The 26537-nt window shown below is 43.1% G+C and overlaps 2 protein-coding genes across 6 annotated transcripts in view; one reads left to right on the top strand and one right to left on the bottom strand.

The window, feature by feature from the left end:
* Positions 1-5846: 5846 nt before the first annotated feature.
* The window catches only part of LOC147631940 (ADP/ATP translocase At5g56450-like), a 42585-nt gene continuing 21894 nt past the window's right edge, over positions 5847-26537 (bottom strand). For 3 of the 5 annotated variants that reach the window (XM_086808483.1, XM_086808484.1, XM_086808482.1), the window contains one exon: positions 5847-6670. In XM_086808483.1, the coding sequence (XP_086664609.1) occupies positions 6017-6670 (654 nt within the window). In that variant the 3' untranslated portion in view covers positions 5847-6016. The remainder of the gene's footprint in view (positions 6671-26537) is intronic. The other 2 variants (XM_086808485.1, XM_086808486.1) reach the window with 1 other exon arrangement.
* LOC147631941 (uncharacterized) lies at positions 19251-22122 on the top strand. Its single transcript, XM_086808930.1, has 4 exons — positions 19251-19369; positions 19449-20891; positions 20987-21302; positions 21433-22122. Exons 2-4 carry the CDS (start codon positions 19477-19479, stop codon positions 21856-21858), a joined length of 2157 nt encoding a protein of 718 aa, XP_086665056.1. The 5' UTR covers positions 19251-19369; positions 19449-19476; the 3' UTR covers positions 21859-22122.

Consider the following 26537-nt stretch of genomic DNA (forward strand, 5'->3'; position numbering starts at 1 on the left):
GCTTCATATGCATAATAGTCCTCTAAAGTCTTTTGTTTGAGTTGTTAGAGATGAGTCCAAATAGCTTCTTAAGTTTCTCCTCTCCCAGCTTCTTCCAAAAACAGAGGCAAGCTATTCTAAGTATCAGCAAAGCAACTGGCAAGGCTTTGAACCATGCTTTGGTTTCATCCTTCAAAAATAAGTGTATAGTCCTCAGCCTCTCTTCAACTGTATCCCTTCTTGATTGAAAAAAGCAGAGTTCCAACTCATCCAAAAAATCTTGAACATTCTCACTTGATCCTCCATGAAAGATTGGTGAAGATCCCATTGTTCTCCTCTTTGCAATAGCAAATAAAGATTAGAAATAGTCTTGGAGCAAGATATAAAGTCTGTACTCAGCTGTGGGGGCACCAAATTAATGGGCTGAGGTTTTTCTAGAGATGGCCTCTACACCCTTAGGAAACAACAACCATCAGCTAACTAAGCTACAAGCAGCCCAAGCCCTAAACCCAACACCTCCCTAGGAATCAACACCTAATCACCCAAACCTCTCAAACCACAAGCAAGGCAAGACATCTTCAACTCATGGTGATAGCTCTTCCAAAGTGCCAGCAAGAGACCCTAGTAGGTGATCACTATGTGGCTTCGATCAAAACAAACTAAAAACCCATTTCAGAAATGAAAACTAAGTTCTATCCAAGGCATCTCCTCTCTCTTTACCACTTATAAAGTCCATATAATATAACATGAAAAGGACTGGTCAAATAAAAATTTGATTCAGACACTTACAGAGAGAATTTCAAAAATTCAGGAAAGACGATATCAATATATGATCTGATTTACAAGCTTGAGACTGTAAACTCATTTGAAAACAACACAAAAGGAAACTCTGTCTCTAAGAAAACTCTCGAACTCAAATCCAGTATTAATTTTGATTTTGAAACCTGAAAATTCTTGAATTGTTGCATAGTCACCTGTATCATCTGTTCTCTCCATACCAGAAGCCTAGTATCTTTCTTCAGGGCCAGGGAAGCATTGAGAGAGATTGTATGTCTTCATGGATCAGCTTCAAATTAGAGATCATAATTTTGGGAAAAAAAAGAGAATCGAGGAATCAGAGAGACCTCTTCCACCAATACATGTCAATGTGTTCCCCTATCAGGATATGGCTTACCCCCTTTATGAATCACTCTCCTTGACCTGTAAGTACATTCTTTCTTACTTTATGAAATTTGCTATCCACACGTGGGTGTTGTACACATGTCAGGTGTGATCCCCATATTGCTAAAATGGTTTGAACTTGTGTTCCCTCTCTTCTAGACCTTGTGTTTAGCTTTTTCTCTTCAAAAGACTCTCAAAAGGGCACCTCCTAGTATTTCTCCTTCTTGCCAAAATCACCTCCATGCTTCTATCTACCTATCTACATGGCATCCAACTTGGCATCTTATGTGAATTCGGGTGTAGAACATATGCTAACTCATCCCTACATTTCAAAACTCGCCTACAAATCTGGAAAATATCTGATTTTTTTGAATCTGAATTGTGCACAATTCTCTGACATTGGCAATCCTAATTCATTTTTGGTTCTAAACTTGCAAGGCGTTAGTTCTTGATATGGTTGAACTCAAACTCCATTTGAAGCCCTCACATCAGATTAGATTTGTTGATGTCTATTGTATGGCCTGGATTGAAAGCTGATCATCTGTATGTTCAAATGAAGACCAAATGGAATGACCTTTGGTACAATTGTTCTTAAACCTTAGGAGAATAGCCCTATAAGATCATATTTGAATTTTGTTCAAGATCTTGGTCTAAAACCTTTGACTTCTAAATTGGCCTAAATTGTACCTGTTCTGATTTGTTGAATTGTTCACTTTCTTTTTGCTCTGGTCTTCGTGTGGTGAAAACCTGAAGAAGAACTTCATATGTACAACCCATCTTATAATCCATACTAGTCCAGTGCGAAAAAACCCTTGGATTTATTGAGCAAACTCCATGTCCATCCATGTCTTTGGCACCTATTCACCTGAAAAGAAAGAGCATATGTACACTATGTACAACATTGAGAGGGATCCGATTCTCTTGCATCACTATGGACTGAGCTGAGGTTGAGTTGTGAGTTGAGTTGGAGCTGGAGGAGTAGGCAGTAGTGGCAGTGGCAGTGGCAATCTCAGAGGTAGATGGTGGGCCGAGTTGGTCTCAGAGCCGGCTAAGGCGACAGACAATGGGTGCAGGCCGCCGGCTGAGGTGGCGAAAAGTGGGCGCAGGCTGAGGTGGGGCGCGAGAGTGGGCGGAGGCAAAGCAAAGCTGCTCCACAGGCTAAGGTGGTGCGCATTGTAGATTTAGACTAACCACCGACATCGATGGTAGGCTGGGCATTATAGCGCCATCCCTGTGGCTAGCGGTGGTGGGCTTTGAACGACATTGGGGCAGGCCCTAAAGCGGCGTCTGAATGGTGGTGCTCCATCGGCTGCAGCTTGGCAAGGAGAGCTAATTGCTTTGATACAAATTGTAGGCAATTTGAAAGGGGTGAGGTTTGCCTACTGCAAGAGAGCAAGATCACAACTAGTGGGGAGAAGAGAGAGAGATGATGACCAACAAGATGATCAGCACTCAAGGGCAAAGGGATTGAGGGAGTACAGGAAAGCATAAATTCATTATAGACATAGGTCCTAGCATAAATTCATTATAGACATAGGTCCTTTTTTTATAGGAGAGAACCCTTTTACATATTCTGAAGCATACACACCACATATGCCTTATCTCAAATATGATGCCAAGTGTCCCTAAGAGTTGTGGCTTTGCAACACATCAATATTTTACATAATATCTTTCTAAGAGGTTGCTCCAACACAAAAGACTTATACACACTATAGCGGTTGTTTACACACATTGAAACCGCTTTATTTAAAGCCTACATACAGTGCGAGTTTACACAACCAGCTAGCACTTGTTTATTCTCACATTAATCACTATTAATATTTAATAGGAAGAGGCCAATACTGATGCTTCTATATCTAGTGATATATCTCTGAATGCTTCTGACAAGATTGGTACATAGACACTGCTGTTACGTGTCATGTTACATCTAGGTGTGATGTTTAATAGGAAGAGGTCAATACTGATGCTTCTGAGAAGAGTTCTCATATATGATACATAGATAGTGCTGCTACATGTCACACATAACATCTAGGAGTGATGTTAAGCTATATGCAATTTGTTTTAGGTCGTCGAAGTGTCCTTTGTGTAGATCACTCAACTTACCTTGTTAAAGGTATAGGCAAAGTGCCTTTGGTATTGTAAGCGTATTTCTGAATACACAAATTTTAATAATAATTGAGTTTTCAACAATCAATTGCAAAGTGGCTTTTCTTTACTTTAGGACTCTTTAATGTGAAAATCATTTAAATGAATTTACTGAGTAAAAAAGCAAAATTGTAACAAAAACAAATGTCATACATAACTTGTGTGTGTGTGTGTGTGTGAGAGAGAGAGAGAGAGAGAGAGAGAGAGAGAGAGAGAGATGGTAGAAAAGAGAGAGATAGCAAAAGAGAGAGAGAGAGAGAGAGAGTAGGAGGGGAGAGAGTGAGATGGAGATAGAGAGAAGAGAGACACACAGAGAAATGGTAGAAGGGAGAGTGAGTGAGAGAGAGAGAGAGAGAGAGAGAGAGAGAGAGAGAGATGGTACAAAGTAGGAGGGGGAGAGTGAGAAAGTGAGAGGGGGAGAGAGAGTGATGGTAGAAGGGAGGGAAAGAGAGAGAGAAAAGGAAGAGAGACAAGAGAGATATAGAGAAAGAAGAGAGATGGTAAAGGGGGAAGAGAGAAAGAGATAGTAGTGAATATATATATATATATATATATATATATATATATATATATATATAGAGAGAGAGAGAGAGAGAGAGAGAGAGAGAAAAGAAAAGAGAGATAAGAGTGTAAGAGGAGAGAGAGAGAGAGAGAGAGAGAGAGAGCGGCTGGGCTGGGCTACTCTACTTTGAACACTCTCTTTGTAACTCTCCCCACCACCAGCTTCCCTCCACCAAGCTCCCTCATTGACAACCCGCCTTTACCTTTGAAGCCAAGGACTCTCACCAATAACTATGAAGCAAGGACGCAAATGCCTGGTTCCCAACGAGGAGGCCAACAGGGTGGCAGAATCTTCCCACAATGATGGGTACGGGGGAGATGCCATATCCAACCTTTATGGCAATATCTAATAGGTCATATCCAACATTTATTGTGATATATAACAAATCATATCCAACCTTAGAAGACATTGTACTCTTCCTTTTGTTGTTTCTTTCTCAAAATAACACTAGATGCACATGTATCATGCTTCACTCGATTGATCACATTTTTGAGCTGGAATTAGTCATATCCAACCTTTATGGCAATGTCTAATAGATCATATCCAACATTTATTGTCGTATCTAATAAATCGTATCCAACCTTAGAAGACATTGTACTCTCTCCCTTTTGCTGATGTTTCATGAATATCCCCAGGGACATGTGTTTCTTTCTCAAAATAACAGTAGTCATTTGACCTTCTTTCTTCTTTTTCTCACACTATTGTGCATAATAGAGACACTTGTGACATATCATCTAAGATGCTCTCTCTCTCTCTCTCTCTCTCTCTCTCTCTCTCACACACACACACACACACTCTCTCCGGACTCCACTTCACATTGATCACCACTCCAAATGTATCTGAGTCTGCCCCCTGCAATCTTAACAAACAACGCCCACCCCTCACCTCTTCGCTGAGGTTGTGAATTTCCTCATCTTCCCCAAGTACTCCTTTACAGGACTGCAGATTCCCACCCCAACCCAATAAGGCCAGACCAGCAATGCTTAGAAGGCACCACCATGATTGTTTATGGTCCTGTAAGACACACACTGAATTAGAAAGGGCTTGGAGCAGCTCTAGGCCATCCTTGATAACCGTCTCTGCAACAAGAAGACATTCTTATCACTCTGCCCAAAAAAAAAAAAAAAGATGAGTAGGTTGTGCCCATTAGACCTAAATGCAGGTAAGCCTAATCATGGTTATCAGAGTTATCCTTTGCTATCACTGTAGACAAGACAGGAGTTTCTCGGCAATAGCATCACCAACTGCCGTGCAACAACAACTCCAATGCCAGCGTCAGTGACACTCCTCCCCCACAGATGTCAGTCCATACCTATTGTGGTGATTCATGTCAGCCCTCCCTGACTGCCGTCCATCCACAAGTGTTTGTCAGAGTCAATACACAATGTTTCAATTTAAACACACACACTTTGTGTACATGTTGGGACACCAAAACAGGTGCAAATGCACCCCCCCCAAGTTGCAAGAAACGGAAACGGAAATGTCTGTGCAAAAGAAACCATCTGAAATGAAACAAAAATGGTTAAGAAATGGCAAGTTTATAAAGTTGAAAGCTAAATCTGTAAAATTAAATAGAAATGAGGGAAAAGATTGAGAGAAATAGAGGAGAAATGTGGGGTGGATCATAATTTGGAGATGGTGAGGAAATTTGGAAAACATCAAAACAAGTTCGTAAAGTTGAAAGGTAAATCTGTAAAATTAAATAGAAACGAGGGAAAAGGTTGAGAGAAATAGAGGAGAAATGTGGGGTGGATCATAATTTGGAGATGGCGAGGAAATTTAGAAAACGTCAAAACTTATAAAGGAAAAAATTGCAGTGGAAATCTTAGGAGAAATAGAAACGACAACTCAGAGAAATGGGTGATACACACACATGCGCACATGCACATACAGAGAGAGAGAGAGAGAGAGAGAGAGAGAGAGAGAGAGAGTCTCAATTATTCAAATGTCTGCACAAAAAGGCATTCAAATGTCTGCCCAAAAATTAATATCCCTAAGATTTGGTGAAAATTAACCAAAAAGCTGACTGAATTTCCAAACTTGGTTCTTACAGATAACAGCATCACAAACTGCACAAGCATATTTCTCTTACGTCATGGTGTAGAGAACACCAAATATGCTACAATTTTCTAACACCGCCAACTTTTCACTCCAGTGTGATCCTCTTTCTCAAGACCTAGTGTTCATATCCAGTGAATTAGGCACAGTCCAACCCATAAAATACTTAAGCTCATCGTAAAGAACCAAAATCAATGCTGCTCCGGTCCCCCGAAACATATTGGAGACAGCGCCACGGTAGAAAGAGCGGGCACCTTCTGTCCTGTATAATTTCCTCCAACAATCCAAAGTGTTGGCATACATTTGCTGCTCCAAACCTGCCTGCATCATCATGCGTCTGCGGACTGTATCAAGTGGGTACGAAATCAAGCCGGCCGAAGTCGTCACTGCTTGAGCTGCCAGCCATCTTTTCCAGAATGGAATACTAGTGGACTCCTTCAACATGACCTCTTTGGCGGTGTCGAAACCTCCAAAGTAGACACTCCGATGCACTATCATACCCTGGATGGATGCGGGCAAACCTCTATACAAACCCCTAATGCCATCTTTCTTGTAGATGGTGTTGATGAAATGTAGCAAGCCTTTGAACTGTCGGGCTTCGGTTCTCCCCATATCAGCCGCTAGTCGGGTATGGGCAATATCTAAAGGATACACAACCACAAGAGCTGTGCAGCCAGCTAAAGCACCTGCCAGAAAGTTCTGCTGTGCCTTTCTGATAATATCATTACTTTTTTGACCTGAAGATAGCATGGTCCTGTACAAATCCTGAAAAGGTAACAGATTAGTGACACATGTCATATATAACATTCAAACGTATTCAAGCTACTCTATTGAAAGCTCTAACCTTGCTACATTGTGGTTCTACTAGCCTAAATTTTATCAGGGCAAATAGGATGTTTACAAAGCATTTTTGGGACTACGATTAGATTTACATAGATTCTTCATGGTTTCTCTGGGTTCGTCGATGCACAGATGTAATTTACATGGCACAAGTTTGTTGATTATCAAGAGACATTACAATTATAAGACTTGCAATTAGAACACAACATTTGTGCACGTGGATACTTGATAAGTGAGAGAGAGAGAGAGAGAGAGAGAGAGAGAGAGAGAGAGAGAGCTCTCCTGCCCAGCCCCACCCCTCGCTCTGCGCCTACTCCCCCTGCCCCCCAGCCTTGTGCGCAAACTGCTCCAGCCCCCACCTCTTCGCCACCGCCCCACCTCCAGAAGCCTCTCTCTCTCTCTCTCCTACGTGCACTTCTCCCCCCTCCTTCCCGCAAGCCATGCATTAATTTGATGTATAGCCTCTCTCCTACCTTATAAGAAGCCATGAATTCAATTTTTGGCCAAAAAAAGCTTACAAAAGCATTGGCGCTAATTATACAGCCCAGTGGCCTATAGAAGTGAAACCTAGGCAACTTCATCCAACAATACGTCTCTTTACTGGAAGAAGAGAACAATGTCCATGCTCTTTTGGAATGGAACTGGATTCAAGACATACTCCAGATGGAGAGTACTAATGGACCAGCAGTTTTGGCACCTCCTCGTGTGACATGTGAGAGATTGACCGTCGTAAACACAACCTTAGGCTGACTAAACTTCACTTAATGATGCTTAAGAAATAGACAGATAGTGTCAATGCAATGCAATGCAGCTATATTAAATGAATGGGTCTACAATGAGATCTAAATAGATCTATGATGCCGTCCTAGATGAAGATCCTTCTCGGGATGAGATGGATGAGTTAATGCTGAAGATAAGGACTGTTCCTTGCTCCAATGCTGAGGTCCACCCTTCGATGCCAGCTTCCCTCTATGTAGGAGGTAGGAATGATGACTTATATGCTGAATATGCTTTGAGAGTGTTTGGTTGCGTTGCGTACGTGCACATACGCAGGGAAATGCGCACCAAACTTGATCCCAAGTCTCACAAATGCATATTCCTAGGATATGGTGACAGAGGTGAAATGGGGTATAGACTTTGGGATCCCGTGAATAAAAAGATTATACGCAGCAATGATGTCATTTTTTATGAAACATGCATGTATAAGGAGCCTGCAAGGCAACAGGAGCCTAGCAGAGTCATCTTTGATGATGATGGACATCATGGACAACAACAAAGGGCTGTAAATCAGCCATTACAGCAGGAAAACCAGCCCTTAAATGGTGCTGAAAATGGTCCAAATGGACAGCCAGAGATGGCAGAAAATATCCCTATGGATATACCACAGTTAGAGGAGATACCGGGCATGATTTTTCAGCCTTATGGCATGGAACAGGAGCCACCAATGGGTGATATGCAGGCTGGACAGCAACCTGCAAATGATGGTCATTGGGTACGGAGGTCCACTAGACCCTCCAGAGCCCCTGACAGGTTTGTTCCAGGGGTTGACTACTTGATGCTCACTGACTGTGGGGAGCCCTCATGTTATAAGGAGGCTTTACAGAGGGCAGACAAGGCTCTTTGGGAGCGTGCCATGAAGTCAGAGATGGATTCTCTGCACAAAAATGGAACATGGAAGTTGGTGCATTTGCCTACAGGCAAGAAGGTTTTGCCATGCAAGTGGGTATACAGGCTCAAAGTTGCACCAGATGCAAAGCCAAGATACAAAGCCAGGTTAGTGGCTAAGGGCTTCAAGCAGGAATATGGTGTGGACTTTGATGAGATCTTCTCTCCAGTGGTCAAAATGACCACACTTAGAGCTGTGTTGGCTTTGGTTGCGCATGATGATCTGGACTTGATTCAGATGGATGTGAAGACTGCTTTTCTTCACGGTGATCTCCATGAGGAGATATATATGCAACAGCCAGAGGGTTATGCAGTAAGTGGAAAGGAGAAGCTTGTATGTAAGCTGAAAAAGAGTCTTTATGGGCTCAAACAGGCACCAAGGGAATGGTATCATAAATTTGATACATTCATGAAATCCCAGAAATTCAGGAGAAGTGACATAGATCACTGCTTGTACACCAAGAAAGCTTTGGATGGCAGTCTATTGATCCTCATCTTGTATGTTGATGATATGTTGATTGCCGGGAAATCTCGTAAAGAGATGGATGCCTTGAAGAAGAGGCTGCATGAAACCTTTGATATGAAGGATTTGGGTGATGCAAATCACATTTTGGGTATGCGGATACTTCGGGACAGAAATCAGCATGTGTTGTATTTGTCTCAGAAGGAATACATTGGCAAAGTCTTGCAGAGGTTCAATATGGACGGGGGGAAGAAGACTAGTACTCCTTTGCCTCCATATGTGAAACTCAGTGCTATGGACAGCCAGCCCACAGTCAGATAGAGACAGGGCTGATATGGCCAAGATTCCGTATGCTTCAGCTTGTGGCAGTCTCATGTATGCCATGGTTGCTACTAGGCCGGACATTGCATTTGCAGTGGGAGTGGTTTCTAGATACATGGCCAACCCTGGCAAGAAGCATTGGGAAGCAGTGAAAGGTGTCATGAGATACCTGAACGGCACACAGGATATGTGCATTTGTTTTGGCAAACAGGATGCATTAGTGCATGGTTACACGGATTCGGATTATGCCGGTCATCAAGATAACCGGAAGTCTACTACCGGTTATGTATTTACATTCACAGGAGGTTCTGTGTCATGGATATCCAGGATGCAGAAGTGCACAGCCTTATCTACTACAGAGGCCGAGTATATTGTAGCCACAGAGGCTTGCAAGGAGGCATTATGGCTATCTCGGTTAGTAGTTGATTTGGGTTATACAGGGGATATTCCATTGTTGCATTGTGACAGTCAGAGTGCCATTCAGTTGGCAAAGAACCCTGTTTTTCATGCAAAGACGAAGCATGTGGATGTGAAGTATCACTTCATCAGAGAGGTGATAGAGAACAAGCAAATTCAGCTTGTTAAGATTCATACGGATGACAACCCGGCTGATCTGTTGACAAAGAGTTTGCCTCCAGAGCGGTTTGCTCATTGCAGACACTTGATGGGCATTGGATGAGGCCAGTTTCAGCCTTGATATGGCCTTGTATATTATCATGTACATGCTGATTTTTTTTTTCCCTTTACTTGAGGGCACTTTGCCTTTAAGTGGGAGGTTGTTGGGGTAAAGGCACTATGTCTACCCTTATAGTGTGTACAAGCCCATAAGTTATAGTACATAGTACACTTAGTAATTTTAATGTACTAAGTGCACTATGTGTACTAGTGCAATATACATGTGTGATAGGGGAGTCACACACTCATATCATTATGAGTTGACTTATCCCCACAACTCTCTCTCTCTCTCTCTCCCTTGTTCTCTCTGTGTATGTCTCCCACATGAATTACTCTCTAACCTAATTCTAATCCTCCCACACAGCCACGAACACATCAAGGCCACGATTCTATTTGAGTTGTGGTAGATCGCTTGACAAAAATGGCTAGATTTTTACCAACCCGGAAGACTATTACAGCTACGCAATTAGCACGACAGTTTATCGAGCAATTGTTTAGACTGTACGAATTACCGCAGGACATAGTCAGTGATAGGGACGTCATGTGCACACACATGTACTTGCTAATCTCAGGACTAATTGTCACCATTTGGCCACCCAATTGGTCCACCCGTGCTTTCTTATCATATATGTAAATTGGACTGGTGTCCATGGCAGTTGTATATGCCGGGGGTTGATGCCACTCATGTGATTTTGTGGACTTGGCTTTCCGTTGGGACTTGTGCCTCCGTGTACATGTCCAGAAATGCTTGGTGGATTGGTGTTCCATTGGGTCTGGTACCTCGTGTACATGCCTAGAGCACGTCTATTTTGGTATAGTCTCATGAACGAGGATTGTCCATACCAATGCTGCATTGCGTAGCACCTTTATGTGCTTGCTTGCAATTGAAATTGCATGCTGTTTTCATGCTTGCTTGACCAATGTGTAGTGTCGGGTAAGGGGACGCCCGCCTGCGAACCGTGCGTGTGAAGCTGTCTGCTGACATGGTTATGTAGCATGTGATAGGTGGTAAGTATTGGTCATAAACCTAGCCTTAGGAGTTAGCACTAATTTATAAGTGAGTGTGTACACACTTCATTAAGTTTTGGGCGACCAAAACTCACTTATAAATTATGACCAACCCGGTGTTCACACATACTGATGTCCCGAGGTGGACATAACCCAATGTCCACCGCCCACACCTTATCCCCTTTGTACAAAGGGAGTAACCAGCCATGTGTCCACTCTAGCTTGCTCCACAAAGCACCTGCCTGCCACCTACACTGGACAACTCACCACCTCACTCCTCCTCTCTCTAGAGATTGGCGCCTCCATCATGAGGACTGTTGGGCTGCATTTTCTGCACTTTCTCCTTCCCAACTCCATTTCCAAGCTTGCTAAGGTGTTTCTCAAGCTTCCAAGAGTGTTTCTGGATGCTAATCACTCTCCTACACACTCCCAATGACTGAAATTCAGCAAAACAGCTCTCTTTATTGCTGTAATTTATGGTCTTTTTACTGAAAACCCTAATTTCAACCCTCCTTTCTCAAGTTGAACCATAGGGGAAGCTTTCCCAAGGTTCCCTTCATCCTCTTGAACACTTTTGTCGCGAAGAAATGCGACAAATCGAAGATCTCTTCACTCCAAGGACTTCCATCGCGAAGACTTCCGCTATCATCCACTCTACTTGCAATTAGTAAGCTTTAATGCTTAAATATGGAAGCAAGTTGCAGGAGGGAGAAACCGGATTACAAGATCACATACCTTGTGTAGTGTTCTCTTGTCCTACGTGCTCTCTTGCAGATTGTTGCTACCATGTGTTGGTGGAACAATAGAGAGCAGATGGTAGGGAACATGGACACTTGAGAGGGTAGTGTGGATTGCTATCTACATCGACAACCACTTGTTTGCAATACTGTATTCATATGCATTGGTATGGAAATCTGGTCAAAAATGCCCATGACACTGTGTACTTGATTCTCCCAAGATCAATATACTTTATTTGAGGGAGGGGTCGGCTGCTCCAGCTCATTGTGTGTCTCTTGTCAATTCAGTAATTTACTTCTTGTATTTAAGTAAGTGTCCATCAAATCTTAGTGTATTTAATTATATTGATTAGCATTGTGTTCAACCAAGTTACATTGGTATCAGAGTACAGTTCTCTTTCAATTCTATCATGAGAGACGATCACCGTGAACACTAGCTATCTCTACACTTAGAACATTATGGACAGCCATACAATGAATGTTCGAGATGCTAAAACAAGAGGCAGGGACAATGCAATGCATGCCCCCAATGCTTTACAGGATGAGCAAACTCATGTGGTGCACAATAGGGAACATGAATATGTGGGACAATCGTCCCGTGGCAAAGAGAAGATGCAGGAAGAAAAGTCCATAGTCTTGAGGGCTGAACTTACTCATATGCAGGCTCTTCTCCATGCACAAGAAGAAGAATTGAACCTCTACTGCCGCGAGGATCTATTGGTACATGACCGTTTGAGGGCCAAGAAAGCTGAATCTTATATGGATCATGCAATGGCAATGATTGCTCAAGAGTTGCACATGCAATCGAGGGATGCAACACGTGCATACTTGGCTCGCACCGAGGATGCCTATGCAAAAAAGGCAACCATCCCACATGTCTTGGAATCCCCACAGGTGCCCGAACAAGAACTTATGTCTATGAATCTCCATGCTATGGGAGAGGAACAATCAGTGACTTCACGCCATGCAGGAATACCTTATGTAGCCTGTGAAGGATACAATGTCTATGGCAGTGGTCAAAATGTATGTCAAATGCCATTGCCGGCTAAAAATGTGCATGCACAACACATGCAACATGGGCTGTAATTTTCTGTTGGTGCAGGTATTCCACATATCTCTCATGCCACTCATGCCTTTGAGTGTGCTCGTGAGGGAGAAGCTATGGCTGAAAATGTATCAATGCATGTTGAGGGGCCAGCCATGCCTCATGCTTACAGGGCACATGTATCTAGCCTTATGCATCACCTTTTGGTCCTAAAATGATGCCAGTCACAGGGGCTGTCCCAATGGACAAACATGGGGGAAAACATGTTGAGATGCAGGCACATGCATCAAAGTCTCGTGACTTCAAAGCCAGAGACAAATCTGTGAAGTTTGACACATATCATGCGGAATATGATGCATGAAAGGCACTTGCTTATTGCCCAGTTTGATATTGCTTTCAATAATCAGGATTTCACTCAGAAATCCATGATCCGGCATGTAAGCATGTTCATGAAAGGCATTGCTGCCCATTGGTGGCTCACAGAGAAGCTCTCACCGAATCCTATTAGATCATGGGAAGAGTTCAAGGAGAGGTTCTATGCTCAATTCTTGCCTCCCAATGCATTGAATAAGATAATAATGAAGTGGAATTGGGTGAAGTAAAATGAGGAGAAATCGGTAAATGCATACCTACAAAAGTTTTGGAAAGTGCTTTTGGAGGTGTCTCCATTTATACATGTCACCGAGGCGAAAAGGACGAGAAGGTTTCAATTGGGATTGCAACCCGTGCACAAAGTGGGACTACAAATGTATCCTAGTCATACCTTACACCAACTAATCGCAGCCGCCACCGCCACCGAGCATTGGAACTCAAATTGAGTCGATCCAATAAGGCTAAACCCTCATTTCAAGGCAAAGAAAGGATTGTCCAAAACCTGCAAAATAATGGACAGCCACCTAAAAAGGACCAAAACCAAGATAAAAATGGTCCAAAGGCTGAAAATAACACTACCAAGAAGCGTCCCTTCAAACTGAGAGACTATGGTCTCACTCCGGGGCAGAAAAAGCAATATCTGAGTGAGGGAAAATGCTTTACTTGTGGTAGCACCAAGCATATTGCAAAGGCATGCCCAAACAAGAAGAAGCTTGATAATGCAAATGCATCAAAGCCTAATGTGCATATGGTTCCGGATGTGCAGGGCAACACTTCACATGATAGCAAAGACAGGGTTGTATGTAAAGCTTGGGGACAGCTTAAGGATCAGCCCGCTTTGTTCATGTTTGATGATTGTGCATCTGAAAATTTCATATCCACACAGATGGCAGTTGCTTTGGGTATTGAAGTGGAGGACATGGGTCCTCAGATTGAAGCAGGGGCTGCCTTTGTTGATAGAGAAGTGCAGGTCATGCCTATTTTTGGCAAGTTGCGCATACACATTCAAGGCTATGTGGATCATGAGGATTTTCTTGTGGCGCCTTTGAATGGCTGTGATGTATTGCTTGGAAAGCCTTGGCATACACGTATTGATCCATGCAAGGCTAACAAGACCAACAAGATCACCTTCATGCATAAAGGCCAAGAGTATGTAATTGATGCTGGTGAAGAGGGTTATACTATTCCCCTTGTATCTCATGTACAAATTAAGAAAGTAATGAAAAAAAGTGTTTTTGCGTACTTGATTTTTGTACGAGATCTTGTTGAGGAAAATAATGTACGTGTAAACACTCTTAGCAATGATAGGCTGAAACTTTTGCAAGAGCACAATGATTGTTTTGTTGATGAGTTACCACCCGTACGACCGAAAGATCATCGCGTTGATCTCGTGCCGGGTAGCTCACCACCTAATAGGCCATTCTATCGTGTAAGTGCATCCCAAAAGAGGAGATCATGAAGCACGTGAATGAGTTTCTTGAGAAGGGTTTGGTTCAGTCAAGCTCTTCCCCATATTGTTCACCCGTCCGCTTGGTTCAAAAGAAGGATGATCCTTTCGTATGTGTGGATTATAGAGCTTTGAATAAGCTTACCATCAAGAATCGGTTTCCGATTCCACGCATAGACGACATCCTTGACAAGTTGGATGGATCGGCATGCTTTGGACGAATTGATCTCAAGAGTGGATATCGTCAAGTGCATGTAGTGCCTGAAGATGTACACAAAACTGCTTTCAAGATAGCATTTGGGCTTTATGAGTATCTTGTTATGCCTTTTGGTCTTACAAATGACCCGGCTACATTCAATAGAATGATGGATCGCATATTCCGTGGGTACAGGAAATTTACAGGTGTCTTCTTTGATGACATCCTAGTCTTCTCGAAGACCGAAGAAGAGCAGAGAGCTCATTTGGCCATTGTTTTTGAAGAACTCCGTAAGCATAAACTCTTCATAAATGCAAAGAAGACAGAGTTCTTCTTGTCAGAGATACATTATCTTGGGCATATTGTGTCCAAAGATGGAGTGCGGATGGATCTTGCAAAGATTGATGCAATTCGGAATTGGCCCGAATTGAGTTCAGTGCATGAGATCCGTAGTTTTCTTGGATTATGCTCTTACTACCGCAGGTTCATTCGGCACTTTGCATGGATTGCTTCTCCTTTGCATGATTTGATAAAGAAGGCGGCCACATTCAAATGGACTAATGTAGAGAGGGATGCATTCCTCAAATTGAAAGATGCAACTACTCATGGTCCAGTGTTGATCATTCCAGATTTGCAAAAGCCTTTTAGTGTCGAATGTGATGCATCTGGAAATTGCATAGGAGCTGTCCTTAATCAAGAGAGACATGCCGAGGCTTATGAGAGCCGTAGATTGCTATCTCTTGGCATTTATGAGAAAGAGCTCTTCGCTGTAATTCATGCACTTACTATATGAAAACATTACCTTCTTGGGGCTGATTTCACTATGAAGACAGATCACCAGAGTTTGAGGTATTTTCTTACCCAAACTAAATTGTCAAAGACGCATATGAGGATGGCCAATTTCCTCTCTATGTTTCATTTTCAGATCTTGCACACCCCAAGAAAGAAGAATGTAGTGGCAGATGCATTGTCACAAAAGCCATATGTAGCAGCTATCTCGGTTGCCTCTATGCGTGATTTGTATCATACAGATACTAATTTTGCCACTATTTGGGCTGATTTGATGGCTGGTCATGCACATGCCTCATATGTGATCAAAGACGGTTATCTCATGAAAGATAATTGCCTATGTGTGGTGTCTGACATGAGGCAAAAGGTTTTGGATGAGTGCCATGCTCCTCCATATGCTGGTCATAGAGGTATAATACCTACTATGTACATGATTGAGCGGTATTTCTTTTGGCCACGTATGCGGAAGGACATAGAGGCACATGTACGTGCATGTATCACCTGTCAAAAGGTGAAATTTGATAGGCAAAAGGCACCAGGTTTGCTTCAGCCATTGCCTATTCCCACGCAACCATGGAAAAGTATTACAATGGATTTCATTATGGACTTGCCATGCACCCACCAGGGTAATGATGCAATTTGGACAATTGTGGACAGGTTTAGCAAGCAAGCTCACTTCTTGCCGGTCAAAAAGACCATCGAAGCTGAGTATATGGTTAAAATATATCTTGCACAAGCGTTCAAGCATCATGGAATGCCGAAGTCCATTGTGGGGGATAGAGATCCCAAGGCTACAAGTCTCTTTTGGCGGACCTTATTTGATAATATAGGCACCAAATTGGACTTCTCATCGGCTTATCACCCTCAAACGGATGGGCAAAGTGAGGCTGCAAATTCAACCGTGTTGGATCTCTTGAAATGTTATGTAGCGGATCAGAAGTCTTCTTGAGAGAAGTACTTACCGCTTGTGGAATTTGCAGACAACACTGTGCATGCATCTACACGAAAGGCCCCGTTTGAGATTGTTTATGGTAAGGTGGTTTTGCCACCCATCCTTCGCACAAAGGATGAGATATTTGCAGCTGATGAGTATGTAAGAGACTTGGATATTGCTTTTGCTCAGGTGCGGACAGCCATTGCAAGGTCACAAGACAAGCATAAAAAGGCTGCCGACAAGCATAGAAGGCAATTGGATGTTAAAGAGAATGATTGGGTATTGCTGAAATTTGAGAAAGCAAGACTTGCAAAGAGGCCTGGCAAAGAGGGTGCATATTCTAAGCTTGCAACCAGGTACTATGGGCCTTTTCGAGTGATCGAGAAGATCAATGAAGTGGCTTTCTGATTAGCATTACCTAGTCATTGGCACATACACAATGCTTTTCATGTGAATCCAAGTATGTAGGGCCGGAGCCCAATGAAACGGTCATTGAGGATCCACCATAAGTGGATGAGCTTGAGGAGATCTTGCAGCCAGAGCAGACTGTGTATCACAAGGAGCGCAAGCTTGCTGCAGGCAACCTTGTGAAGTTTGTTGGGTGTTGGACTCACATACTCACACACACAAACCTGCACATTAGGGTTAGGTGCAGGGTAGAAAAGCTCACACACAGAAATGAGAGAGAGAGAGGGAGAGCCAAAAGTGTGGTATCCACAAAATGCAAGTCAACCCTTGAATGTGTGCCACATCCATATAATATAGAAGTACAAAATATTGTATGTCCTTTCACACTTGATGTCCAAGGGAAAAAACCACATGGGAAAAAGTGCCCTTGGTTAAGCCCTATTCACACATAGCACTACCATAAGTGAGTATATTGCTCTCCAATATCATGCATAGTCAGCCGTACACCTGGTTCTACCGGAGTAGAAATGGGCTTACATTCATCCATGTGAAACCTTTTTAGCAAACTTTTTATGTACTTAGTTTGTTGCATAACAATGCCATCATCTGTATGCATAAAGTGTATGCCTAGATAGTAGTGTAAAGGCCCCAAATCTGACATCAAATTCAGCTTTCAAATCAGCTTTGAAATCTGAAATTTGTGCTTTGCTAGTACCTGTAATGAGCATGTCATCTACATACAAGATGACAATGAGAATATCGGCATCGGTTTTCTTCACATACAATGTGCTTTCAGCTGGACTTTTCTCATAACCTTGGCTGGTTAGATAAGCATGTATCTTATCATACCAAGCTCTTGGAGCTTGCTTTAACCCATACAATGCTTTGCGTAACCTGCATACTTTATGTTCCTCACCAGGAACTACAAAACCAATGGGCTGATTTACATATGCTTCCTCCTGTAAATCCCCATTTAAGAATGCAGTTTTGATGTCCAATTGATACACTTTCCATCCTTTATGTGCAGCCAATGCAATCACTGATCTTATTGTGGTCATTCTCGAAGTAGGAGCAAAAGTCTCTTCATAATCTATTCCCTTTTTCTGGGAGTAGCCTTTAGCCACAAGTCTTGCTTTGTACCTGTCATTAGTACCATCAGACTTTCTTTTGACTTTGTACACCCACTTTGTTCCAATGACATGCTTGCCTTTAGGCAATTCCACAAGATCCCATGTATTGTTCTTCATGATAGAAGAAATTTCAGCTTGCATAGCTTGCAACCAATGCTCATTCTCATGTGCTTCTTCGTAAGAAGAAGGCTCTTCTGAATCAAAGAGACCACCCATTGCTAATGCAGACTCCCCACGATGTATATTCAAAGCATGGCTGGAACTAGCCCTTGTTCTGCCTGTGAGTGGAGCTACAAGTTTGCTTTCTTGCAAAGTTTTCAGCAACCATCTTGGCACTGACTTGGCTGTGTCTATGGCTGTTTACTCTTCCCTGACAAGATCTTCCACTTCTTCTATAGAAGGAGGCTGAATGGCTGGCTATTCCACATGTTCTACATGAGGATTTTGTTGTGTTGGGGCTGGCTGATCTGAATCCCCCCTAATTACAATGGCTAAAAGTCCATCAAACATGTCATGTATGCCTGTATCATTGCTTTTATACAAGCTGTACATGGGCTGTTCTGAATTTTCAGCAAATACCACATCTCTACTAACAAAAATCCTTCGTGTAGTTGGATTATAAAGACGGTATGCTTTGCTCTCATTGCTGTAGCCCACAAAAATGCATTTAATTGCTTTGTCATCTAGCTTTGTTCGGAGTTGTTCTGGCACATGTGCATATGCCAAACACCCAAATGTACGCATATAATCCACTGTTGGCTTTCGGCTATACCAAGCCTCAAATGGTGTTATGGTTTTCAAAGCTTTTGTTGGACACCTTGTGAGTGAGAGATGGAATTAGGGTTAGGTTAATTCATGTGTGGGAGACATACACAGAGAGAATAAGGGAGAGAGAGAGAGAGAGTTGTGGGGATAAGTCAACTCATCAATAGCATGAGTGTGTGACTCCCCTATCACACATGTATATTGCACTAGTACACATAGTGCACTTAGTACATTAAAGGTACTAAGTGTACATAGTTGCAAAAAAACGCGTTTCAAACTTTAGGCTACTCGTTTGAAACGTGCAAACGTTTCAAACGTTTGAAACGCGTTTTTTTGCTGGGCCAGTTTTTTTTTATGATAGAAAACGTACGATGCAGTATCTCCTGGCATTTCAGTTTTGAAAGTGACGCTTGAAAGAGACGTTTCCAGCCTTTGAAGTCTTCCAGGTTTGCTTGCACCCCTACCTACGCACCAGTCCTTCTCCCCCGGCCCCTACGCACCGTAGGTAACAGGTTTGTACTAACCCTAAATCCTGATTTTTTCTGATTTTGGACCAAATTTCAGATTTGAAATTTGGGCATTTTTTGCCAGGTTGCCTACATTGGTGCATGCACACCTTGCCTACGCACCAAGCCTACTCCTCCGGCCCCTACGCACCCTGCTTCTCAGGTTTTTAATAACCCTAAATGCTGATTTTTTCTGATTTTGGACCAAATTTCAGATTTGAAATTTGGGCATTTCTTGCCAGGTTGCCCAAATTTCTTCATTCATTCATCATGCCTCGGGCTAAGGATGCCATGTGGAACCACGTAACTCCTGTGAGCAGATATGGGGGTTCAGGCACAGAAAGGTGGAAATGCAATTTTTGTGCCAAAGTGTCAGGTGGGTCTATTATTAGGGTAAAGGCCCATTTTACAGGAGTAAGAGGGGAAGGCATTGGCCCTTGCAGTCAAGTACCAAGAGAGGTTGTAGCGTCTCTTCAGCAATGGAAGAGAGAACATGAAGCAGCAAAGGGAATTCAGCCTATTGATGATGATGTACAGGATACAGATTCTGTAGGTGATGTGTCCAAAAGAGCTAGGACAGAGGATGATTTGCAGAGTCAAGCAGGTGGGTCTAGCTCCATTCCTGTAGCCCACAGATCTTCATTGCCCACCGTGCCTTCTCTAAAGAGGGCAGGCATTAAAGCAGGCATACAAAAGCAAGCTGTCAAGGAGGCCACACGTGAATTGACAAAGTTGTTTATACAATGCGCTTTGTCATTTCACGTCGTGCGTACTCCTCGTTGGAAGAAGGCCATTAAAGCTATCAGCCGCATTGGGTATGAGTGGGAGGGTCCATCTTATGAGTCCCTTCGCAAAACCCACTTAAGGAAGGCGAAGAAGGCAGTGGAGCTTGAGATGGAGCCTTTGAAGGCAACCTGGCAGAAATATGGATGCACATTGCTTTGTGATGGCTGGACAGACATGAGAAAGAGAAATGTATATAACATTTTGGTGTCCTGTTGTAAGGGCACAATGTTTTTGCGTGCCATTGATGCCTCGGTTCCAGGTACAGTTGTTACTGGAGCATTCATATGGAGACATTTGCGTGAGGCAGTGCTAGAGATTGGCCCAGAGAACATAGTGCAGGTAGTTACAGATAATGGGTCAAATTGTGTATCTATGGGCAGGATGTTAGAGGATGAGTTTCCAAAGATAGTGTGGACTCCATGTGCATCACACAGCTTGGACCTCTTGATAGAGGATGTGGCCAAAATTGGGTGGATTGCCGACCTCTTTAGTACTTCTCGGAGCATGGTGAAGTTTGTCACCAAGAGGCCAAAGGTTTTAGCTATGTTTCGTGCACACAGTGATTTGGAGTTGTTGAAGCCCTCAAACACCAGGTTTGCTTACATGCTCATTGTGGTTGAGAGGCTTGTGCGGGTCCGTACAGGTTTACTCCGCACTGTTGTCTCTCAGGAGTGGATGGCATGGGATGATAGAGAGCATCCCAAGGCAGTAGCATTTGTGCGCGCGGTAATGCGAGACACTTGGTGGGCTGAGGCCCTTGCACTTGTCACGGCCACTCAGCCTATATATAGTGTGCTTCGCATTACGGACATGGAGGGCAGCACCCTTGGACTCTTATATGAGTTCATGGACCGCATTGGAGAGGCCCTAGATCGATGCACTATACTATCAGCTGAGAGGTATGTATCATTGTATGTCATTGTTGTTCTTTTAGTTGCCAGTGGCCACATTATACATTGATATTAATTCCATGCTTCCAAGTGTCGTTGAACAGGATCCAGGACATCAGGGAGGTGTGGAACCGTAGATGGGATTGGTTTCATAGGCCAATCCATGCGGTTGCCCATATACTACACCCACTATGGCGGAATGAGGAGCAGTTCAACAATGAGGAGCTAGAAGAGGGATGGCAGTCTTACATCCAGACCTGGACTGGAGGTGATGTTCAGCTCCTCAGGAAGTTAGAGGATGAGCTCCTAGTATTTCGGAATGGGAGTCATGCCTTTGGGAGAGCCACTGCAGTTTTGAGAGAGACTCAGCTTCAGCCAGTCTCTTGGTGGGAGAAATATGGCATCGGTACTCCAGTTCTGGTAAGTGCCCACTGACAAGTTACAACTTACATGTAATAAGTTTGCACTTTGAAGTAACAACTTAGTACTTACAACTTATATAAGTTGTTTCTTCTTATTATTTATAAAGTTTTCTGTTATCTTTTGACAGAAACGCCTTGCATTACGAGTCCTCTCACAGGATTGCAGCTCTGGTCCATGTGAGAGAAACTGGAGCACATGGGCCCTCTTCCATACAAAGAAGAGGAACAAATTGTCCACTGCTCAATTAGAACGGTTGGTGTATTGTCATTGCAACCTCCGTTTAATTGAGCAGCAAGGCAATCCCATTGAGCCGCGCCAAGTGAATGTCGACAAGATCGACATAGAGAAAGTGAAGGACGTACCAGAGATCCCTGCTGAGGAGCGCGACATCTATGCCATGCTATATGAGGAGATGATGGCACCAGCTACTATGACACGATCACGGGCACCGACATCAGCAGATCATGCATCTACGAGTGCTGAGGCTGAGGCTGAGGCTTCATCTTCTTACGACACAGACTCACATTCCTCAGAGGAGGATGATGCTGAGTAGTTACTAGTTACTACTAGTGACTCTTGACTCTTGACACTTGAGTCTAGAGTTGAGAGTCCAGACTCCAGACATTGGAGACCATTTGTTTTTTCAGAGTTTTTGTATTTGGTCTTTCGGTACAGACATCTGTATTTCAGATTTCAGATTTATCATTTGACACTATTCACTAGTGCTTAGTATGTTGCTTAGTATGTTGTAAGTTGTAACTTGTAACTTCAAACTGGTTATGCTATTAATAATTATATGGGTTTTTGCCATCTATGATCTAATTCCTGATTCCTGAAGACTGCCATGTATCATGTATGATGTATCATGATTCATGTTACATGTATGATCATTGTATGATGTAAATTGTAATCATGTATGATGTATTAAGAATCAGGATTCAGTATGAAATTTGAATCATGGATTCATCATTCATGATGTATCATGATTCATGTTACATGTATATGAAAGTTGAATGTAGATTTTAGCATTAAACTGTACCAAACATAAATTTATGGACACCCCCCTAAAAAAAACCTGGAAAAAACACCTGAAAAAAAATTTGAAAAAAACTTTTAAAAAACTTTTGGAAATTTGTTTGAAACGTTTCAAACACGTTTCAAAAACGCGTTTCAAAAAACGTGTGGCAACTATGTAAGTGTACTATGTACTATAACTTATGGGCTTGTACACACTATAAGGGTGGGCATAACGCCTTTACCCCAACAACCTCCCACTTAAAGACAAAGTGCCCTTAAGTAAAGGAAAAGAAAAATCAGCATGTACATGATAATATACAAGGCCATATCAAGGCTGAAACTGGCCTCATCCAATGCCCATCAAGTGTCTGCAATGAGCAAACCGCTCCGGAGGCAAACTCTTTGTCAACAAATCAGCCGGGTTATCATCCGTATGAATCTTAAAAAGCTGAATTTGCTTGTTCTCTATCACCTCTCTGATGAAGTGATACTTCACATCCACATGCTTCGTCTTTGCATGAAAGACAGGGTTCTTTGCCAACTGGATGGCACTCTGACTATCACAATGCAACAGTGGAATATCCCCTGTATAACCCAAATCAACCACTAACCGAGATAGCCATAATGCCTCCTTGCAAGCGCCTCTGTGGCTGCAATATACTCGGCCTCTGTAGTAGATAAGGCAGTGCACTTTTGCATCCTGGATATCCATGACACAGCACCTCCTGTGAATGTAAACACATAACTGGTAGTAGACTTCCGGTTATCTGGATGACCGGCATAATCCGAATCCGTGTAACCATGCACTAATGCATCCTGTTTGCCAAAACATATGCACATATCCTGTGTGCCCTTCAGGTATCTCATGACACCTTTCACTGCTTCCCAATGCTTCTTGCCAGGGTTGGCCATGTATCTAGAAACCACTCCCACTGCAAATGCAATGTCCGGCCTAGTAGCAACCATGGCATACATGAGACTGCCACAAGCTGAAGCATACGGAATCTTGGCCATATCAGCCCTGTCTCTATCTGACTGTGGGCTGTCCATAGCACTGAGTTTCACATATGGAGGCAAAGGAGTACTAGTATTCTTCCCCCCGTCCATATTGAACCTCTGCAAGACTTTGCCAATGTATTCCTTCTGAGACAAATACAACACATGCTGATTTCTGTCCCGAAGTATCCGCATACCCAAAATGTGATTTGCATCACCCAAATCCTTCATATCAAAGGTTTCATGCAGCCTCTGCTTCAAGGTATCCATCTCCTTACGAGATTTCCCGGCAATCAACATATCATCAACATACAAGATGAGGATTAATAGACTGCCATCCAAAGCTTTCTTGGTGTACAAGCAGTGATCTATGTCACTTCTCCTGAATTTCTGGGATTTCATGAATGTATCAAATTTATGATACCATTCTCTTGGTGCCTGTTTGAGCCCATAAAGACTCTTTTTCAGCTTGCATACAAGCTTCTCCTTTCCACTCACTGCATAACCCTCTGGCTGCTGCATATATATCTCCTCATGGAGATCACCGTGAAGAAAAGCAGTCTTCACATCCATCTGAATCAAGTCCAGATCATCATGCGCAACCAAAGCTAACACAGCTCTAAGTGTGGTCATTTTGACCACTGGAGAGAAGATCTCCTCAAAGTCCACACCATATTCCTGCTTAAAGCCCTTAGCCACTAACCTGGCTTTGTATCTTGGCTTTGCATCAGGTGCAACTTTGAGCCTGTAAACCCATTTGCATGGCAAAACCTTCTTGCCTGCAGGCAAATGCACCAACTTCCATGTTCCATTTTTGTGCAGAGAATCCATCTCTGACTTCATGGCACGCTCCCAAAGAGCCTTGTCTGCCCTCTGTAAAGCCTCCTTATAACATGAGGGCTCCCCACAGTCAGTAAGCATCAAGTAGTCAACCCCTGGAACAAACCTGTCAGGGGCTCTGGAGGGTCTTGTGGACCTCCGTACCCAATGACCATCATTTGCAGGTTGCTGTCCAGCCTGCATATCACCCATTGGTGGCTCCTGTTCCATGCCATAAGGCTGAAAAATCATGCCCGGTATCTCCTCTAACTGTGGTATATCCATAGGGATATCTTCTGCCATCTCTGGCTGTCCATTTGGACCATTTTCAGCACCATTTAAGGGCTGGTTTTGCTGCTGTAATGGCTGATTTACAGCCCTTGGTTGTTGTCCATGATGTCCATCATCATCAAAGATGACTCTGCCAGGCTCCTGTTGCCTTGCAGGCTCCTTATACATGCATGTTTCATCAAAAATGACATCATTGCTGCGTATGATCTTTCTATTCATGGGATCCCAAAGTCTATACCCCATTTCACCTCTGTCACCATATCCTAGGAATATGCATTTGTGAGACTTAGGATCAAGTTTGGTGCGCATTTCCCTGCGTATGTGCACGTACGCAACGCAACCAAACACTCTCAAGTGCTTGTATGACGGAGGCTTCCCTGTCCATACCTCTTTTGGCACTTTCCCACCAAGCCTCGTGTTAGGTGACCTGTTTATAAGGTGAACGGCTGTCATAACAGCTTCAGCCCAAAAACCATGAGGTAATGCAGCATGTGACAACATAGAACGGACCTTCTCCTGAATGGTCCTGTTCATCCTCTCTGCTGTCCCGTTTTGTGGAGGATCATAAGGAGTAGAGAGCTCCCTCTTGATGCCTTTAGCATCACAAAAGTCCTGAAACTGTTTGGACATATACTCTCCACCATTGTCGGAACGCAAAGCCTTTATTGTTTTGCCAGTTTGATTCTCAACATGAGCAACAAACTTCTGAAAGACTGAGAGTGTATCGCTCTTCAAACGAAGAGGATAGACCCACACCTTGCATGTGGCATCATCAATAAAAGACACAAAATATTTTGCCCCTCCCAAAGAAAGCTGAGGCATCTCACATACATCTGTATGCACAAGCTCTAACTCAGCATCTTTCTGTCCAAGAGCTTTCTTGTGGGGGCACTGTAGTTGCCTACCATATATACAATGCTCACAAAACTGAAAACTTGAAAACTTTAGAGAAGGCAAGTAACCCAAACGAGACAATTGCTCCATTCCTTTGACACTCATGTGTCCCAACCGGCTATGCCCTTAGAGATTTCCGGCAGCTCGGTTGCATTTACATTAGCATGGTGACAAACACCTGCATGCATGAAATAAAGAGTGTCCACCTTAGAGCCTCTGGCAACAACCAGTGAGCCCTTACAAATCTTCCACTTTCCACGACCAAATGTGGTAACATAATCAGCATCATCAAGCTGTCCAGTAGAAAGCAGATTCTTCTTGATCTCAGGCACATGCCTGACATCATGGAGCATAAGCTGTGAGCCATCTGAAAACACAAGCCTCACATCACCTCTGCCAAGAATCTTGCATGCATGGTTATCACCCAAATAAACCACTCCTTCATTGCCAGCAGTATACCTGACAAACAAGTCTCTGCAACCTGTGACATGAAAGGAGGCACCTGAATCAATGATCCATGAGTGCATACCATGACCACCTGTAAGAAGTGAATGGGCATCAAGTGAAGACGTAAATAGGACCTCATCCTCACTGCCACCTGCATGTGACACATTGATCTCTTCAATCTTGACTCCACTTTTGCCCTTTGGCTTTACATCTTTGGCTTCATCTTTCTCTTTGTCTTTGCCTTTTCCCTTTTCTTTTTGATCATTTTTCCATTTGTAGCATTGCTTTTTAATGTGTCCCTTCTTGCCACAATAATGGCATTCCAAATCCTTTTTGGAGCGAGACTTGCTCCTTCCCCTTTCTTGGCTTTTTCCCCTTTGTTGGGATCTCCCACGTGCATTCATTGCATTGGACTTTCCAACAGAGTTGTTTTTCCTGTTCATCTCTTCTTGAAGAAGAGCACCCTCAACATCTGCATATGACAGCATAGCATGCGAATTGCTAGTGGCTGTCCTGAATGTGTCCCAACTCTCTGGCAAAGTGCATAACAGAAAAGTGGCTTTGAACTCATCGTCCATTGCCAACTTTTGATTAATGACCTGGCTGACAATACCATTAAACTCATTTAGATGGGCTGTCATAGACGCCCCTTCCTTCATCTGAAGACCTATGAGTTTCTTCAACCAATACACTTTGCTTGAGGCACTTTGTTGGGCATACAAGTCCTGCAATCTCTGCCACATTCCCCAAGCTGTCTTCTCTTCACGA

Source organism: Cibotium barometz, chromosome 14, assembly GCF_041138505.1.
Source record: "Cibotium barometz isolate CiBa-2024 chromosome 14, ASM4113850v1, whole genome shotgun sequence".
Lineage (NCBI taxonomy): Eukaryota > Viridiplantae > Streptophyta > Polypodiopsida > Cyatheales > Cibotiaceae > Cibotium > Cibotium barometz.

Bases quoted from the DNA above. Each gene is read 5' to 3' on its own strand.
- LOC147631941 (XM_086808930.1), top strand. From the start codon at position 19,477: ATGCCTCGGGCTAAGGATGCCATGTGGAACCACGTAACTCCTGTGAGC. The intron at 20,892-20,986 runs GTATGTATCATT...GTCGTTGAACAG, and splicing joins ACTATACTATCAGCTGAGAG to GATCCAGGACATCAGGGAGG. The intron at 21,303-21,432 runs GTAAGTGCCCAC...ATCTTTTGACAG, and splicing joins GCATCGGTACTCCAGTTCTG to AAACGCCTTGCATTACGAGT.